At 57.4% G+C, this 17462-nt stretch overlaps 1 protein-coding gene across 1 annotated transcript; it reads right to left on the bottom strand.

The window, feature by feature from the left end:
• Positions 1-3702: 3702 nt before the first annotated feature.
• MOB1A (MOB kinase activator 1A) lies at positions 3703-16615 on the bottom strand. Its single transcript, XM_025212818.1, has 7 exons — positions 16545-16615; positions 15514-15616; positions 13714-13984; positions 12515-12608; positions 7549-7682; positions 4827-4990; positions 3703-4183 (listed from the first exon to the last, which is right to left on the bottom strand). Exons 1-7 carry the CDS (start codon positions 16613-16615, stop codon positions 4106-4108), a joined length of 915 nt encoding a protein of 304 aa, XP_025068603.1. The 3' UTR covers positions 3703-4105.
• Positions 16616-17462: the final 847 nt, after the last annotated feature.

The following is a 17462-nucleotide window of genomic DNA, read 5'->3' as shown; positions in this document are numbered from 1 at the left end:
ATGGCCCTGTGGGTTGTGGAGAGCAAGGTCAGAGTAGGGGGTAGGCCTACTGCCAGGGTACTGATGCTAGGAAGCTCTGGCTGTGTGCCTGCGTCTCTAGCCTTGGTGTCCTGGAGCAGGGGTTGAAGGGACCCGGCGGTCAGCTGGTGGCTGCAGAGTGCTGCCTGGTTTGGTGGGGTGAGCGCAGGGAGGTTGCAGAGGTTTATGCTTGGGAGCAGCTGTGTTGAGTGGAGCGTAAGCAGGAAGAGGTGGTGGTGCGGTGCGGTCAGGAGGGGAGCAGCAGAGGCTGGCCTGTCTGTTGCCACATGGCTCTTGTGCTCTGCAGGTGGGACGGTGGCAGAACCTGTCGGGGTGTGTTGCAGGGCTGCTATCTGTGACTGGGAAGGGGGGCCCCTGGGAGCAGCTGGCCAGGGGCCCTGTTTCTGGACTGCCTGGAGTCTGGGGGAGGGTACAGGAGGGCTGGGCTTAGCCTTGTGCATGCAGGTGGCCTGGGTGCATTTTTGTGCCCCTGACATCAGGCGCTCAGTGTCAGAGCAGGCCCGTGGAGCAGCATGCTGGGGCAGTCTCTAAGGAGGTGTGGGAGGAGTAGGCAGGGCAGGGCTGCGCTCAGTGGTAGGCATGTCTTTTGTTTTGAGGTGAGCGCTGTAAGGGAGGCCTGGTCCTGTGAGGGGTGTCGGAGAGGCGATGGTCCCAAAGGGACGAGGGGCAAGGGTGTGGCAGGGGAAAGCTGCTGTTGGGGTGCTGGAGAGGTTGAATGGCTGGCAGGCCTCTGCGGAGAGGTGCAGCAGGGTGTGTGGAGGCGTTGGGAGCTCCTAGGGCCATGTCTGTCAATGGAGGAAGTGGTGTGTCAGGAGAAGAGCACAAAGTAAGAGGGCCTTGTGGGCAGGGGTATAGGTTGTAGCCATGTTGGTTTAAGGACATAGACAAGGTGCTTTTGGTACATCTGATATCTTTTATTGGACCAACTCAGGTAGTTTGAAAAATTCTTCTTGGCAAGCTTTTGTGTATAAATCCCCGTTGCCAGGCTGAGGAAGCATCTGCAGTCGCTGTGTGCTCTTCCTGGCTGGGATGAATAGTATAGAAGGCAGAGGCTGGTCTGCATGCAAGAAAGACAGTCAGTGAAGATGTAAACTGAGGAGTCAGTGGGTGAGACACAGGCTGGGAGGAAGGGGAATGAATGTAGCTGGTAAATAGTGGAGAGGTATCTGGGGAGTCAGATATGAGGCAGGTTAGAAGGTGTCATAAATCCACTGTCTATAGTCCATGCTTTTTGCATCCAGGAGGTTGATGAAGTGAAGCTTGTTGGCTTGTATGTGCAAAGTGTTTTGTAAATTCCCTTTGAGGAAGAGAACTGAGAGATTGGAGAGAGAGTGATTGTCTTGTGAGAAATGTGCCCCCACAGGTCATTGGGTATTTTTGTCTTTGCTGGATTTCCGGTGTGCGTTGAGTCTGGTGTGCAGTTGTTGTTTGGTCTCCTACGTGTTTGCCATCAGGGCATTTGGTGCACTGGCTGAGAGAGATGGCATGTCTGGAGGTGCAGCTGTAAGATCTGGGAATGGTGATGGGGTGTAGTCATTGTGGCAGTGGTGGAGATATGTTGGCAGGTTTTACATTTCATGTCATGGATGGTCTGTATCCATTAGGTATGTTTTCCCTTTTAGGTAGTTTGCTTCTGGTGATGAGTTAGTGAGGTTCAGTGCTTGTTTGAAGGCTAGGATGGGTGGTTCTAGGAAGATCTCTAAGAATTGGGTCTTCTTCTAGTACGGGTTGCAGTTGTTTGAAGATTTTCCATATAGGTTTGAGGGAAGGGTGATATGTCTTAACTGGTGGTGTGACTGTCATGGGGGTTTTCTTTCTGTACATCAGCAGTTCTTCACTTGGTATCCAGGTGGCGAACGTGCGATCTATCTTGAGGTGTGTCCTTGTTGAGTGAAAGCCTTTTTGAGATGAGAAGTGGCAATCCCGGGTGTTCTCAGTGCAAACGTGATGGTATTGGAGGGTTTGGCTGTATATTACAGCTTTCTAGGTGTGTTTAAGCTGATTGCTAGCTCTTTGCAGATATGTATGTTGGTTTGTGTGTTTGTTGTATAATGTGGTCTGTGTTTGACCATTCTGGATAGTGATCATTGTGTGTAAAAAGGAGATGTTAGTGCTGGAGTATTCAAGAGCTAGTTGGCTGAAGGGGTGACGATTGTTGAATTTCTGATGGAACTCAGTCTGAGATGGCAGGTTTCCAGTGCAAATGATAAAGATGGCATTGCTATATCTTAACTATAACAAGGGTTTGATGGTGCAGTTTTTGAGGAAATCTTCTTCCAGGTACCCTACGAAAAAGTTGGCCTGCTGTGAGGCCATTTTGGTGCCCATAGCTGTATCCATGGCCTGGATGAAGTGTACATTATTCAAAGTGAGGATGAAGTGTACATGGTCAGTCATATCTTTGGGTTTGTCCTCTTTGTCATGTTGCTTTTGTAGAGCTGTAAGGCAGGCTTGAATGTCATCCTGGTGTGGGATGTTGGTGTATAAGCTGGTAACGTCCACAGTGGCTTTCGAAACACTGGACAAGAAAGTCACAGTGCTGGTATCGGGCTGGGAAGTTGCCTGTGTGCGTCTAAGCAGTGGAGATGTTGCAGTGTGGGGAGGCATGTGTTGGACATGGGGGTGGGGGCTGTAGTGAGGGGTGCCAGGGGAGAGGCTAGGGAGGGACAGGTCTCAGTGATGCATATGGTGGGTTGGGGTGGTGTCCCTCTGGGAGGGGGGGCCTGGGAGCGAGGGCAGCACAACCTGAGACCGACACACTCCCTGACCTCGCAACATCTCACATGCCATCCTGCCCCCAGGCATTATAGAGCACCTCCCAGTGCCCACTGAAACACAGTGGTCTGCTTAGACACTCCCCCAACAGACGCACAGGACAACACTGTCACCAGCAGCTCCCTGCAGCTGCCTCTGCTGCACTCACACTTTGCCTCCTGCCACAAAGATCAGCCACCACAAATGTCCCGGCACCCACAACCACCCCACACTGCCCTGCGACTGCCAACTCCTTAGGCCTTACAAGGACAGCAACCTCCTCCCCCTACACACACACCTGCCCTGTCATCCCCCAAATGACCAACACAACCCACAGCTACTGCTAGCCCTGTTCTGTCTCTGACACCATCACAAGACATCTCATCCCACAACACACATCACTTGCCCTGAAGGAGCAGCAGCTGTCCCTTGCCCCACTCCAGGCCACTGCCAGGACAGTGCATGCCACCCACCTGGCCAGGCACAGCCCCTCCCTCCTGGCAAATGCCACTGCCTTCCCTAGGTCTCTGTCTGGCATGCCAAAGTGCCTCCCTGGCCCTGCTCCTCTCTCCACACAAAGCAATCCTGCATCCCCAGCCAGGACCCCACAACTACCTTTCAGCTACAGCCATTTGGACCCTGATACCCCAGAAAGCATCCTACTGCTGCCTACACACACGCCCAGGATCTCCTGCCCACCTGCATCCCAGCATCACATTCCCCTACAGCCAGTGCAGATGCTGCTACACCACCCCATCAGCTCCCCACTGCCATCCCTATGGAATCAGCTCCCACCTTCACAGCCCCCACCCCCAGTCCTGCATTAGTGTCACTTCCCTATTCAGCCAGCTCCCTCCCATTGCTAGTAAACATGCTTGCCCCAACATGGACACAGCACAGGACCACAGGTTAAGAGAATATCAAAACTTTACTGGCATACTCAAAGGTTCCCATCCCACAGGACAGGGTCAGCAGAGAGAAAGGCCCAGCACTGGCAGGACTGCAAGGAAGCCATTCCATCACAGAGGTCCAAAGACGGGGCACTGCCTTGCTCGGGAGAGGCGCTAGACCTGCTGGGCAGTCTCCAATGGCGCGCAGCCAGGCTTTTGCGGCCCAAGGCCTTGTCACAAGGCAATCTCCCCCGCCTCTGATGTGCCAGTCTGCCGAGCAAATCTCCGCTTTCTGCCGACTGGGCCTGGCTTCAAGGCTGGCAGTGTCGCAGACAGAGTGGCCGGCAAAGAGCTGCGGCCGGGAGAGGAAGCGAAAGGGAGTGGCTGAGTCCCGCGGCGGGCCGCGCTTGGCCGGGACAGGCCTATCTGTCCTTGGAGCCCAGCTTCTCAATGAGCTCCTGCAGTGGAGCCAACTCCCGCCTGTCGATCAGATTGAACTCCTGCCAGAGACCAGAGATGCTAGGTGAGTTGACCGCTCCGCAACAAAAGCCTTAGCGACTTGGGAACGCTGCACCACCCCCACGTGCTGCCCACTGGCTATCACTCCCCACCCATGCTCTGACTACACAGCCTCCCTTTGTCCACAGCACACCCTGCCCCTCTCCACACACCCCTTGGCTTCCCCACAACCTACAGTGTCAGAGGCTGCCAGATGCGCCAAACTGCCGCTGCCAGACCCACCCCGTTCCCTTTTTCCACGCACAGGGCCACTTCCAGTGCTTTTGGATGCACTCAGGACCCCCAAAGGGGGCCCACCCCCCTCTTTACCTACACCCTTGCCCTTTGCCATCCTGCTCCTTCACCACTCTCCCAGCCTGGCACCAGAAGAGGCCATAGGCCATGGCAAGCAATTACTGCCATGCATCACTCACTGCACTACGACACAGAGTGCTTCCCTGCCTCCTCCTTTCCGCCTTTGTGACCGCCCTGGCCACATCGGTCTGGCCACCTGCTCCCCAGAAGGCTACCCACCATGCCTTCAGGCCATTCAACTTTTCTCACCTGGAGACCCGCTTCCCCCCAACAGCTGCGGGCCTGTGGCACGCTCCACCCACCCAGCTCCCTCTGACTGCCTGCCCTCACCTGCACAAAGAAGATAAAGTGCTTGAAGGAGGTGTTGAGGTGGGCCTCCTCCTGGAGCTGCATCACTGAATCAAAGTGCTGGTGGTAGATGTGGGCGTAGACCCGGAACAGTCGCTTCAGGATCGTCTTTGCCACTGACATGAAGTTCTTGGGGAAGGGGACGCCTGCAAGGGACCACCAAAGACCATGGTTCAGGTAAGCCCATGCAGGCTGCCCTGACCCTTGTGCCTGCCAAGCCCCGTTCTGCATGGGTAGGCAGGCCTTCTGCCCCCACACTGACCGGCATGACACTGGCCACACCTCTATCGCCTGTTGCCCCCCTGGCAACAATTAGCTGAGGAGTAGGGAGACTGCTGTTGCCCCGACCCAGCCAGACTGCCTAGGAGGCCCTGGCACATAGCCCGTCCTGAACTGACCGCTCGGCTGTGGCTTCTTCTACCCATGGGTGCATACATGCTTCTGTCCTACAGCACGTGGCCTGCCCGACACAGCAGGAACCTGTTACCCTGCCACATCTTTGCCACCAGCCACCCCTGGCACTAGGAGGAATGCCCTGCATGAACTGCATGGCCCACAAATGAGCCCCCTGAGACTGACTCCGTCTGGGACACTGCACAACATGCACCTCCAAATATCACCTCCCCTGGGCCTGCTTCTCTACAGCTGGATGGCCACTACCTACTTCCAGCCCAAAGACCACGCCACTTACGCCACACATTGCCTGGGCAAGACGTTCCTGGGGAGGACTGCCCATACCGCAAGAGCGACACTGCTCCAAACAAGGGAGAGGCCTTTGCCTGTCCTCCCACATGCTGCCAAACAGCCTGGGCAGGCTGCCGTGCAGAAACCCCTTCCAAGGATGCTGCACAGCCCCACTCCCCAGACCGCCAGGCCCTCAAGGCTCTGCTTCCACCCCTCACCTCACATACCACCGCTCCCACTCCAGAAGTCACTGGGGGCATGCCGCTCTCCGTTAAGGCTGCCCTTGCAGCCCAAGGATGCCCCTGCACAGGAGGGAGTGTGCCAACCACCCTGCTGCACCACAAGACGCAGGGAACACACCCACCACTGCCTGCATCACAGGTCAACATTACCCTGAGCAACCCACTGCCCAGAGAGCTGCCTGCCAATGCCCAAGCAGCTCCCCAGCTTTGGCTCACCATCCCAGAGACACGCACGCCCCGCAGCACAGGGTGCACCGCTGGGTATTGCTGCCACCCTGCCAAGTCCCTGGGGAAACTTTACAAGGCTCTGTGCACCAGCAGGTCTCTGGGCATCAAGCAGACAGCAACTCCCCACTGAGGAACCACAGCCATGCAGACACACCACAGACAGGCAGCCTGTGACAGCACACCCGAGTAGCCTGGCCCATCTGTCAAGGAACTCCTGCCCAGGGAGCCTACTATCCTCACCCACTTATGGCTTTCTTGCCCCCAACACAGGCAGGGCCCCACAAAGGACCATGGCTGCCAAGGCCAAACGCCCTGAGTGCCATGCACATGCTATGCCCACTAGCCCACCTCGCCTCTGGACCCACGGCCAGACCCCTTCTCTTAGCACCGGACTACACAGACTCCATTCATGCTGCGGCACTGATGGCAGTCTACCCCCGACACGCTGCTAGGTGGCCAGAACCTGTCAGCATTGCCTCGCTTTGCCAGAGGACCTCTGACCCCTCGCTGCCAGATGAGAGCTGAAAGGATGCACCCTGCAGCAACACATCCGCTGCCTGCCAGAGCCCCAGCAGGTTCCCCCATCACAGCCCTGCATTGCCAACAGCTCCCAGAGCCATGCAGGGGCCCACTGACAACCCAGGCTCTCCTTACACCCACACGCACAGAATCTTCAACTCAGGCTGCAACAGGCAGTCACCTGCTCCACTTCTCCCACAGGCCCCTGGACCGAGTGGCGGGAGCAGCAACCTGCAGCACAGCTGATGCCTCCTCTGCTGATCCGGCCCTCGTTCATCACCGGGGCACAGAAGGGAATTGGTGAGTATTTATTCACCAAGGCGCCCCCAGGGGTTACAAGAAATAATGGCCACAAGCTAGCAGAGAGCAGATTTAGACTGGACATTAGGAAGAACTTCTTCACAGTTGTGGCCAAGGTCTGGAACGGGCTCCCAAGGGAGGTGGTGCTCTCCCCTACCCTGGGGGTCTTCAAGAGGAGGTTGGATATGCATCTAGCTGGGGTCATCTAGACCCAGCACCCTATGCAGGGGGTCGGACTAGATGATCTATTGAGGTCCCTTCCGACCCGAACATCTATGAATCTGCCTCACTGCCAGATGTTGCACATGCACACAATCTGCAGGCATTGCCTCCAGCATAATTTTCAAGCCATTCCCTGCTGCCTGCCCCTTGCCGGCAGACACGGTACTTCCTCCAAATCTACAGTACTCCTGGCCCATTTGGCAGGACAGGCTCCCTTTGCTCCCCTGCCTCACGGTATGCAACTTCTTCAGGTGCTGCGCTACCCGCATCAGCAGTGCAGTCTCAAAAAGACAGCCCATCCCTTGGGACCCACTCTACTGCAGGGACTCGCCCGAGACCCTCTGCCATGGCACGCCAACCCGGGTTCCCATGACCCATTCTGCATTGCTTACGGGACACTCTACTGCACCCTCACGACACGCCTGTGCCCCGCCAACCCCAGAGCCTAGGCCCATCTCTTCCACCCAGGGCCGCTGCCTAAAAGTGCTGCCAAGATGCTGGGGGTTTACCAATCTTCGCCGGGAAAAGCGTTTCGTCATCAAGCTGGTCCTGAACCCACGTCATCAAGTAATCGATGTACTTTGGGGCCGAGCACTTAATGGGCTTCTTGATGTTGGTGCCGTCGGCCCAGTGGTATTCGTACCTGGGGGAAGGCAAGCCACGGTCAGATATCAATGCTGCCACTCAGCGTGCAGGCGGTTGCGTGATAACCCCTAGCCTTGCCTCCACCGCCTGCCCTCCCTTGGCATGGATTCTCATTCAACTCACGCGCCAGCCTCCTCTTCTCAGCCCCACCTGGCCACTCCAATTTCGCACTCCCAGCGCGGACCGGACCCTCATCTCGCCATCACTGCCGTCCCTATTCTCTGCTGGGTCCGTAAGGACCCCGCACTGGGCACCTTGCTCACAGGGCCAAAGCAGGCCACTGCTCCCCAACAAAGCCACTGAACCAGCCCATTTCTCATCCAACTGCCTGCCCTGTTCCTCTGGTGCACCCTCGCCTTGCCTAGATCTACTCTTGCCCGGTCCCTCAGCCTCCTCTTCCACACGTTCCTCCCTTTGCTATATCCATGCCTTTCCCCATCCCAGGATGCTTCCTGCTCGCTCCGCATTTCCCAGGTGCACACACCCTCCTGTAGCAGACAAGCAAGAATGCGCAGGGCCCTGTGCACCAGGGCCAGTGGTTTGCCTGGACTGGCCTGTGCTGGCCCTCCCACACCACCTCCGAGCAATCTCCTGTCCACCGTGCTCCCCTGCTTAGAGCCCCTCCTGGCTTGCTGGCTGCTCTTTTCCCTGGTTGCTTTCCCCTGTAGCCCGATGCTCTCCTGTCACAGCAACTCCTCAATGCCACTTCACTTGGCACCACCTGCCTCCTCACCATCGCCCTGGTCACTCACAAACAAGCTGTCCTCCACAGCCCGGTAACTCTCAGTCACTCGCACACAAAGGAACCTTCCTGAGCTCCCAGCAGCACAGAGACCCTGAGGGCTCCCTTCTGAGTCACAAGGGCTGAGGTTTTCCTTGCCCAGAGTTCCTGCTAGGGTAGGAGTGGCAATGTTTTTGCCCAGAGTAGCAAAACCCACCCCCAACCCTGTGGAGTCACTGCAGGAGGCCTGATTCTCATTGCTGGCAACAGCTGCCCAGCCAGACGACAGGCGGGGGGCCAGGGCTATGCTGCCCTAAGCTCCACCTCTGCCATCTGCCCAGAGGCATGCGTCTAGCCACCCCTGCTCACGAGCCCAACTGGGACACTGGAGCCTGGTGCCACTGTCTGTAGCCTGCTAGCTGCAGCTAGCCCAGGTTCTGGTCGGCTGCTGCTGGCGACAGTGTCGTGGCTGCTTGTGGCCTCCTGCCCACCTGCCGCAACCATTCTGGCTTTTGGGGCTAGCAGCAGCTGCCCAAAGCCCAGGCCGGCTGTGGTGTTCCCAGCAAAATGCACTCGCATGCTATGCTCCAGCATGTGTACCGGGGGTTGTTGACCCCTGCACTGTGGCCTCGCACCCTCCTTACAGTTCCTGTGATCTCTGGCCATGAACATTTCACAGGCCAACTAATGTCCCTACTCTGTCAGCCACCTTGTCTGCCTCTCCTCCCAGGAGGTGTCCTGTGCAGCTCATCTTTTCCAGGAGCCCCGTGCTTCTTGCCACGTGCACTTTCAGATCCCAGGCTATGAGACTCCCCTGCCGCCGTCCCCTTTCTTACTGACCTGTCTTGGGTCCTGCCTCCACCTCTCCTCCTTGCCCCTGCCTTGACAACCACTGACAGCCATCCCCAAACCTCCTCCAAGCCAACATCAGCCGACAGCCTGGCTTTCTTAGCTTGGGCCCTATGTCCCCGCCTTCTCAGGGCTCCCGGGCACTCGCTGACTGTGCCGCTCTTTTCTGGGCTTCCGCTCTCCTTCATGCCTCCTGTCGGACTGCACACTATGGCCACAAGGCTTTCCATGACACAACATCTCCCTCGCTTCTAGGTGCAGGGATCAGCAGTTTCCACACCCTGACAGAGTACCTACCCCCAGGCTACCCGCGCCCTGTGCTGCTCTGTGCCAGGGATCCACAGGGCTGAGACCACACCCCAGGACATGCTGCTGCATACGTGGCACCTCCGTTTCCTCACCTTGGGCTCCTCGCCTCCACAGATAACGACACCTTTCCAGGAATGAGCAATGTGCCGCGGCACGTGCCTGGCTATTCCCACACAGAGTCACTGCATGTGCCCTGCCCCAAGGGCTGCACACTGACACACTCTGCAGCTCAGCCAATCTGTGGGCTGCTGTCGCTTCTGTTGGGCACCTGCTTAAATGTGTGTGCACACCAGGCTTGCGAGACAATGACAAAGCTCAGCACCCAGACATGCTCTCAGCAATGCTTACAACACACCTTGCAGCTGTGCCTGGAGCTTATCACCCTGCTTATCATCGCCTTGCCTTCCCCTTGCCTGCACCCCAGCAGCACACCCACATTCAGGCTCCAGAGGCAGCAGAGACGGCACCCACTGCGGCACCGCCTGCTGCCGGCCAACCCCCACACACGACTGCAGCCTGAGAGGGACGGAAAGAATTCTGTGGTTTGGCAAGGCTGCCCGCCATTAGGAGACATGATACAACCACAGCCCTCTTCAGGGCACAACACTGAGGACAGCGCCACAAGGATGCCCTCACCAGACCCCTGCACTTATCTGGCAAAATGCAACTCTCCCTGGGGGGCTCCCAGATGCAAGCCCCACCACGCTGCACTTCTCTCCAACTTCAGGAGCACCTCAGCTCCCAACAGACCTCAAGATGCAGAGGGGACTCAAGGGACCTCCTGACCTAGGGCACGACAAAGCAAGGGGCCTCAGCTGTTCCCCCTTCGGATGATAACACGGGACACTTGGCCGGGAATCCCACAGGACACGTGCCTGCACAGATTGCACAGCTTCTGTGCAACTCCCCTGCTTTGCCTGCTCTGTAACACTGCTTGCAGGACAAAGAGGTACCTCCTGCACCGCTTGTGAACTGTGTGCCCTCAGGGACCCTTTTCACACCCACTTTCAGGTCCCGCTCCTGGCATAATTATAGGCAAGCAGCTCCTGGCCCTGCCCAGAACCACTTTGCCCACTCCCTCATGCTCCGCACCTATGCCCCTGGCCTTCGGCCCCTGGTGCCTGTTGCCAACTACAGGCCAGACTCCTTGTCTGGCCCCGGAGACAGGCTCTGGTCATGGGCATTCCCTTACAGATGTCTGGCATGAGACAGTCACATCTGCATCCCATACCTATGTGCCTTAGGAACCTTCCCTCAGTCAGCCCCAAAAGCCAGCATCTATTGCACTGCTCTAGCAAGCACAGGTGGTGGGCATCGCTAACATTATGCCACTCCACCCTCACACTTTCAGTGGTCTCTTCTGCACCTTCTCCAGCAGAAGCCTTCACTGCACAGCCACAGCTGCACTGGGCCTCGTTGTCTAGGGTGACAGAGCGCACAGAGAACTCCCTGCCTGGGCACTGAGCTGCTCCACCCACCCACATGGCTCTCTTCAGGCTGAGAATCACGGACAGGGGTCCTGCTCACAGCTCTAGGCCCCTGCACGAGCACCCCTGTAGACACAAAGCCCATTGCCCAGAAAGCAGGCCAGGCTCAACCCCACCGCACAATCCTGCGCCACTCACCCACATGACGCCTGCCTTTCTGCATGATGCAGCCCTGCTGCTCCTGCCGGAAGCCTTGACAGGAAATCGCCCCAAACATAGAAACAGGAAATTGCAGGCCTCCCAGTCTCACACTGAGGTCGTTCCTGAGCAGATGAGATACATGCTACCCCTCTGAGGGAGGCTTTCACTCTTATCTCACTTGATGTTATTCCCCTGTCAGGCACCTTGGACTGCCTTCTCTCCGATGACGCTTCCCTGGGCCACCTATGCCACGCAAAGCCATCTCCCCTGCTAGTGCTCCGGCAGACCGCATGCCCTGCCATGCAATAGCCCAAACTTCTCTCCTTCTGCCCTGGTGCCTAGACTTCCAGTGCCCCGGCTGCCATCTTCACCAGCAATGTACCAGCCACGCATCCAAGGCATCCTTCCGATTGTCACCTCACACCCTCCCAGAAGCATGCCGTTTTGCCTCCTTGACACTCCACCCTGCCTGAGCCATGCCTTCTTCCCACCAAATGCACCTGCCTATCTTGGGAAACCTGGGCTGCTGTCAAGACCCACTGGCTGCAACCAGGATCTTGTGCCACACCTCTTCCAGTTTCACCTGGCAGGTCATGGATATGCGCATCTTCTGGGATGATGCAACTGCAGTCACGAGCCCGTCCCAGCCTCATGATAGCATGTTGCCTCCTCCTGGGGCATATGCTCTCCCATGACCCGAGCAGCCTCACGCACGAGTCGCTCTGGAGGGCTAGGCACCCCCACCTCCAGCCCGCTCATCCATACCCATCACTCTTGGCTATCTTCACACCCCAGACTCCAGGACCCTGCTGCTCTTGGCCCTGGACCAGAAAGGCCCTTCCCCAACTCCTGCATTTGGCCTATCACCCTGCACCACAGGCTACAGACAGGCCCCTCTTCTGCCCAGACTGCTCACTGCTATTCCCGTGCAAAGCCTCTGCCACTGCTACTCCCCACAGCCCTTCTGCCCAAGTTGCACCTACTGCAGAGCATCAACTCATGGACAACCCATTTGCCCTGTTCTGTGAGCAGGAAGCACCCAGAGAACTGCATGCTCTCCAGCTCGCTCACAGGACTCTCCCACCTCCTGCTACTCTCCCACATACTCAGCATCATGTCATCCAGAATCCAGCTTGCCTGATGCCACGCCGCCGCCGCCGCCCCCCCCGAATTCCAACAGCTCCTTGCCGTCCACCTCTACACTTCCAGGCATGCGCACCCTGCAAGAAGCATACTCCTGCGGGACACCGCAGCACAGCCTCCCAGACACGTGCCCTCCCCCCCAAGCAAACTGTGCCCAGTTACCCACAGCACAATTCCTACCTTGGCCCAGCAGACATCACAGGACAGCTTGCCTCCGTGCAGAACTCGGTGATGGTCCCATACAACATGTTGATCTGGTTGAAGAAATCCACAGCTGCAAAGACAACAGACCCACTGTGAGGTCCATGTGACCCTGGCAGACAATCAGTCGTGCTGTCCCTTCTGGTAGGGGAGCTCCCAATTAGGGAGCAACCCACCATCACTACTGCAGTTGTGGCTTTTTGGGGACAACCCAGGCAGGCTCCACCTTGGAGGAAAGGCTCTCCTGCTCCTGCATCAACTCTCGCTCCATTGCCATACCTGACAGACACTCCTGCAGGAGGCCTCCATAGATTACGCCCTGGCCCACAGGCTCCACTTGCACCATAGAGTGCCTCTGGCACTTCGGCAGATTTCCTATATTCTCCTACAGGCACCAAGCGGCCTTGTCTTTGGCTTGGCACCGTTGAGGCAAGGCTACTTCGAGGTAGCCTGCCACATAACACCCTGAGACTGGGCACCACGTGGCACATTGCCTATACTAGGTGGACCTCGGGATACACGCTGCACCCTTAGCACCAACCCTTCCCAGTCTCAGACACAGGCCGTTTGTTCTGACCCCATGTCAGCCTCTCCAGAGTCCCTATTTCTTGGACATGTATACAGCAACACCCTGGCCTCACTCAGCCAGCTACCACTGCTTCACCGTGCCTTGCGGCTCCCACTGTGATGCAGGTGACCAGAAACTTTGGCTCCTTGCCCACATTCTGGCCAGCTTGGGCCAAGTACCACCTGTCTGCTCCTCCGAGATAGTCCGCGCAGAACTACCTGTACAAGAAGCAGGGCTGGCCTGGCAGGCGTTCTTTCCTAGACTTTGCCAGCCCAGGCTTCCTTACACCCAAAAGGGCAGCATCCTTTCTCATGACAGCAATTGGGGCCCTTTCTTGCACTCCTTTCCAGATCTGCGGGCCTTCCAAGCCAGCTGCAACATGGCCAACTTCCTCCTCCTGACTCTGCTGGCTGCCTGACGTGCGCCCAGTTTGTTCGCAGGGCTGCCAGTCAGGCTGACCAGCTGTCGCTTTGTTTGGGCTGCTCTTGCCTCGCTCTGTCCCACCTGGGCACTTCCCAGGCGGTTGCCACAATGTTCCCAACTCGAGCACATGTGCACGTTCCCCCCCCGCCCCGAGCGCCCGGGCAAGCTCATTCCACCTTGTACTTACTATTGACGGCAATCCATTCATTCAGGTCCTCTCCCTCGGGTAACATCACGGCTTGTCTAAGGTTCCCGCTTCCCAAGGTCGCCTCGGCATGTTTCAGGAGCTCGTACTGATGGGAGCCTTCAGGAATGTTCTTCTTGGGTTTGAAGGTTTTTGATGACCGGCTGCCACTGAGGGAAGAAAGCCAAAGATCTGCCTTGGCTCTCCTGCATGATCCCTTTTCCACAACACCACCTCTGCCCCCGGGCTTCCCTCCAGTTACTTTCTCTTCTGGCTACACAGTTATCCATTAGCCCCATATGCCAGCCTGAGATTTCCAGACACCTGCCACACAGCCGACCTCCTTCCCTGCCTCGTCACCATCCCCCTAATACACACAACATCTGGCACAGGAGCGACTATGTAATTTTCCAGATGCTCTGGACACGAGAGCCAACCTTTGGGCTCGCCGCAGCACCATTTAGCACGGCGCCCTCCCTGAGAGATGTTCCGCTCCACTTCCCCTGCCTGACCTGCCACTTGCCTTTTCTGGCTCCTGGCCCTACACTGCTTCCTGCCTCATTTGCCGCTGGCCTGTCTGCCCTCTCTCTCCTTCTGTGCTCCCTGCTCCCTCCCTGATTGGCTACGGGTCCCACCCAAGCCAGTTTCGGCTCATGCCACATATTGGCCACCCTTGCTCCATCCCACAAAAACAAAACATCCATGTAGCCCTTGGTGTGTCTGGCCATGCTTATGCTTCCCTGCTTTCAGCGGGCTCTAGAATGTGCCGAATTGGGTGCCCGGAACCACTTCCCTTTCACAAGCCTGGAAAGCCGGGACCGCCAGGTTCCACCTGCTGCAGGTTGCACCAAGCCAACGTCACTGTCGCGACTCGAGGATGCCAAGTCCTGGCTTCCCGCCGCCACTGGGCCTCTCCTTCTCCAGCGCAGGTGCCATACGACCTGCTCCCTGATACTGGCCATTTGCCATGTGCCGATGCAAAGCAAACCACAGGGCCAGGCTCCCTGCAGATCCCCAGTGCCTGACGCACCCAAAAATGCGCTTCCCGCAACAGAGGGAACTGCTACACCCAGGTACTTAGAGAAGAGCCCTTCCCTCACACGCTGCTCCCAGTCCTCTTTGAACACCTACACTCCACCTCGGCAGCAGGAGGCCAGGGATGGCAGGACAGAGACAGCACCAAGGACAACAAATGCCACTGCTACAGATCAAGAGAAGCCCACCAAGACACCACCTGGGACCCACCCTCTCCAGCCCGTAAGGTGTTTACTTCCCCAAATATTACCCTAAGGTTTCGCCTGCAGCAGCCTGGGACACCACTTGCTACGGCCCCAGGTCCCACCCCTGCCACCTCCTCTCTCCTTCAGCTTCTTTTGGGAAGTGGCCTCCCTGCGGTCACCAGGATTACAGGATCCCCTACCCCAGGCAGCAGCTGAGTCAGGGCCCCTCGTCTTCCCTCCCACGTCTCAACTATGCAATGAAAGATCCCTCCAGTCTCTGGAGGGCAATGAAGCCATGCTCCCAATAGCAATACAGACACCCTGACAATTTGCACTGCTTCAGGTTTATTCTCCCCACCTTGAAATCCACACATCCACCTCTGCAGGCCAACTGCCACAACGTGACCACATGCACCACTCTACCTAACTTGCTTTGGCAGTGGGCAACCCCTGACTGGCAACAAAATGCACCTCCCATCTACACCAGTGTCTTGCTGACTGGGCAGTGGGACACCTCCCTTGGACCAATTTTAGCACTGCTGCACCATGCCACGTCCCTCCATCCAGCCACTCATCTAGATACCTGCTGGCACCGCAACACCTTCAACACTCCTCCAACCACCACTCGCTTGGCTTTGCCCTCCAGCCCTTGTACGCCGTCATCTGAAGCCCTGCTAGCCCCTGGCCTAGAAAGGCCTGGCACACCTGAACCTCAGGTAGGATGCCATGCCCACAAGGTCCACTGCTGGGATGGTGATCCTTTGCTAGGACCGCAGGCACTCAGTGCATATGCTTTGCAACAGCTGTCACAAGACTGCTAGCATGTGCACACATGCAGCATGCTTGCCTCATGCCTGCATCATACTGGCTGCCTGCTTCAGGCCAGGGCTACGTGACCACAGATCCTGCTGCCTTTGCAACTTTCACACCTACGTATAGCACCCTCCATCTGTCAGATAGTGTGCAACTCCATCCCTAACACCTCCGCCCGCCAAACCCAGAAGCCCACACCAACTCAGAAGCCTCAGCCTCAACCTGGGCTGCTGCGGGCTGCTGTCCCCTGCAAGACTTCCCCTTCCATCCCTTGACACCCCCTCACAAACAAGGAGTTGCCCTCTCCTGCAACACTCGGCAGCTCAGCCCCTGGACCAGAGAGGGCCCCCCCTGACAACCCCCACCCGCTGCCTCGGCTCACGGCTTCCGCTGGCCTCCCATGAGGAACCCCTCACACTTCCTCCCTGGCTTGCACACTTCCCCTTGCCTCTCTGTGCTCCCAGCTGCTGCCTCGCAGGGGCCCTGCTACTCTCCACAATCTCTTCCGCCCAGATCGCACCCCACACCCGGATCACAAAGATCCTTTACACTATAGGGCACGGACACCCTGACCCTGGCCACCCCAACCCCACCACCACCCACCTGTTGCTGGGGGGCCAGGCCTTCCTACCGTCTTCCCCCCACAACCTGTCTACCTGAGGGCTGCCTGCCCCTTTGCAGAGTGCATCACTGTCAGCCCCGCATCTCCTGACATGGACCCTGCTGCTGCTGTCACGGACCCCATGGAAACACCGACTCCCAGAGAGGGGGGCTAGAAGCTGCAAAGTCACTGCCTCCCACCTTCTGCCTGAGCCAGCATCAGCCTCTTTGCGAGCTGTCCCAGACACGGCCACTCTCCCACTTTTGCACATCACTACGCAGTGTGCCAACACTCGTGAGTTTTGGTGCGATTCTTAAAGTCTACGCTTCAGGAATGGGAACACTTTAGCTCTTTCTTTTATACAGGTTTCCCTCGCTTTATGTGGGTTGTGTATGTATGTATGAATTCGCTCTGATGTGACGACCCTTTTCAGACCAAAAATTCGTGATATGCGAGGTAAATTCACTCGTATGCGATCGGTGTGGGGGAAGCCCGCAGGCAGCTGCTTTCTGCGGTGCATTGTGGGAGAGAGACGCACCAAAATATGGTCTCATGTGTGGAGCTGTGCTCCTCGCTCGCTGTCTGCGACACGTGGTTCTGTGGTTGCCATCCCCGTGACGGTAACATTCACCCCCACCCTGTGCTTGCGTGCACTGTCTGCCGTGGGCAAGTAGCAGGACTGCCCTGTGAAACGGTAGACGTGGGTCTGGGGGCCAGCACAGGCGAGGAGGTCCTGGAACGTATCCCAGCCCCTACTCGTTACCTTGTGAAGTGGGTTCCCTTTATGCGAATTCCAGTTATGCGCCATTTTCCAGGAACGTGTGCACAGCACAAAGCGAGGGAAACCTGTATGTATTCGTATTTATATTTTTATATAGATCTATATAGTTAGACACAGACACACACACACACGCACGGGCGCGTATGAAAGAAAAGGCGACGTTTTTCACACTCCCGAAGCGCAGGCTCCAAGAACCACATCCCGACTCGGGAGAGCTGGCAGCACCGCACACACCTCCTCCTCCTCCTCCTCCTCCTCCTCGGCACCACGAGGCTCCGCGCGGCCGCCACGGGCCAGGGCCCTCACCTGCAGCAGCACCAGCCCTGCCCCGCCCAGC

Source organism: Alligator sinensis, unplaced genomic scaffold, assembly GCF_000455745.1.
Source record: "Alligator sinensis unplaced genomic scaffold, ASM45574v1 scaffold453_1, whole genome shotgun sequence".
Lineage (NCBI taxonomy): Eukaryota > Metazoa > Chordata > Crocodylia > Alligatoridae > Alligator > Alligator sinensis.
The sequence above is the reverse complement of the archived record's forward strand: the minus strand, read 5'-3'. Positions and strand labels throughout refer to the sequence as shown.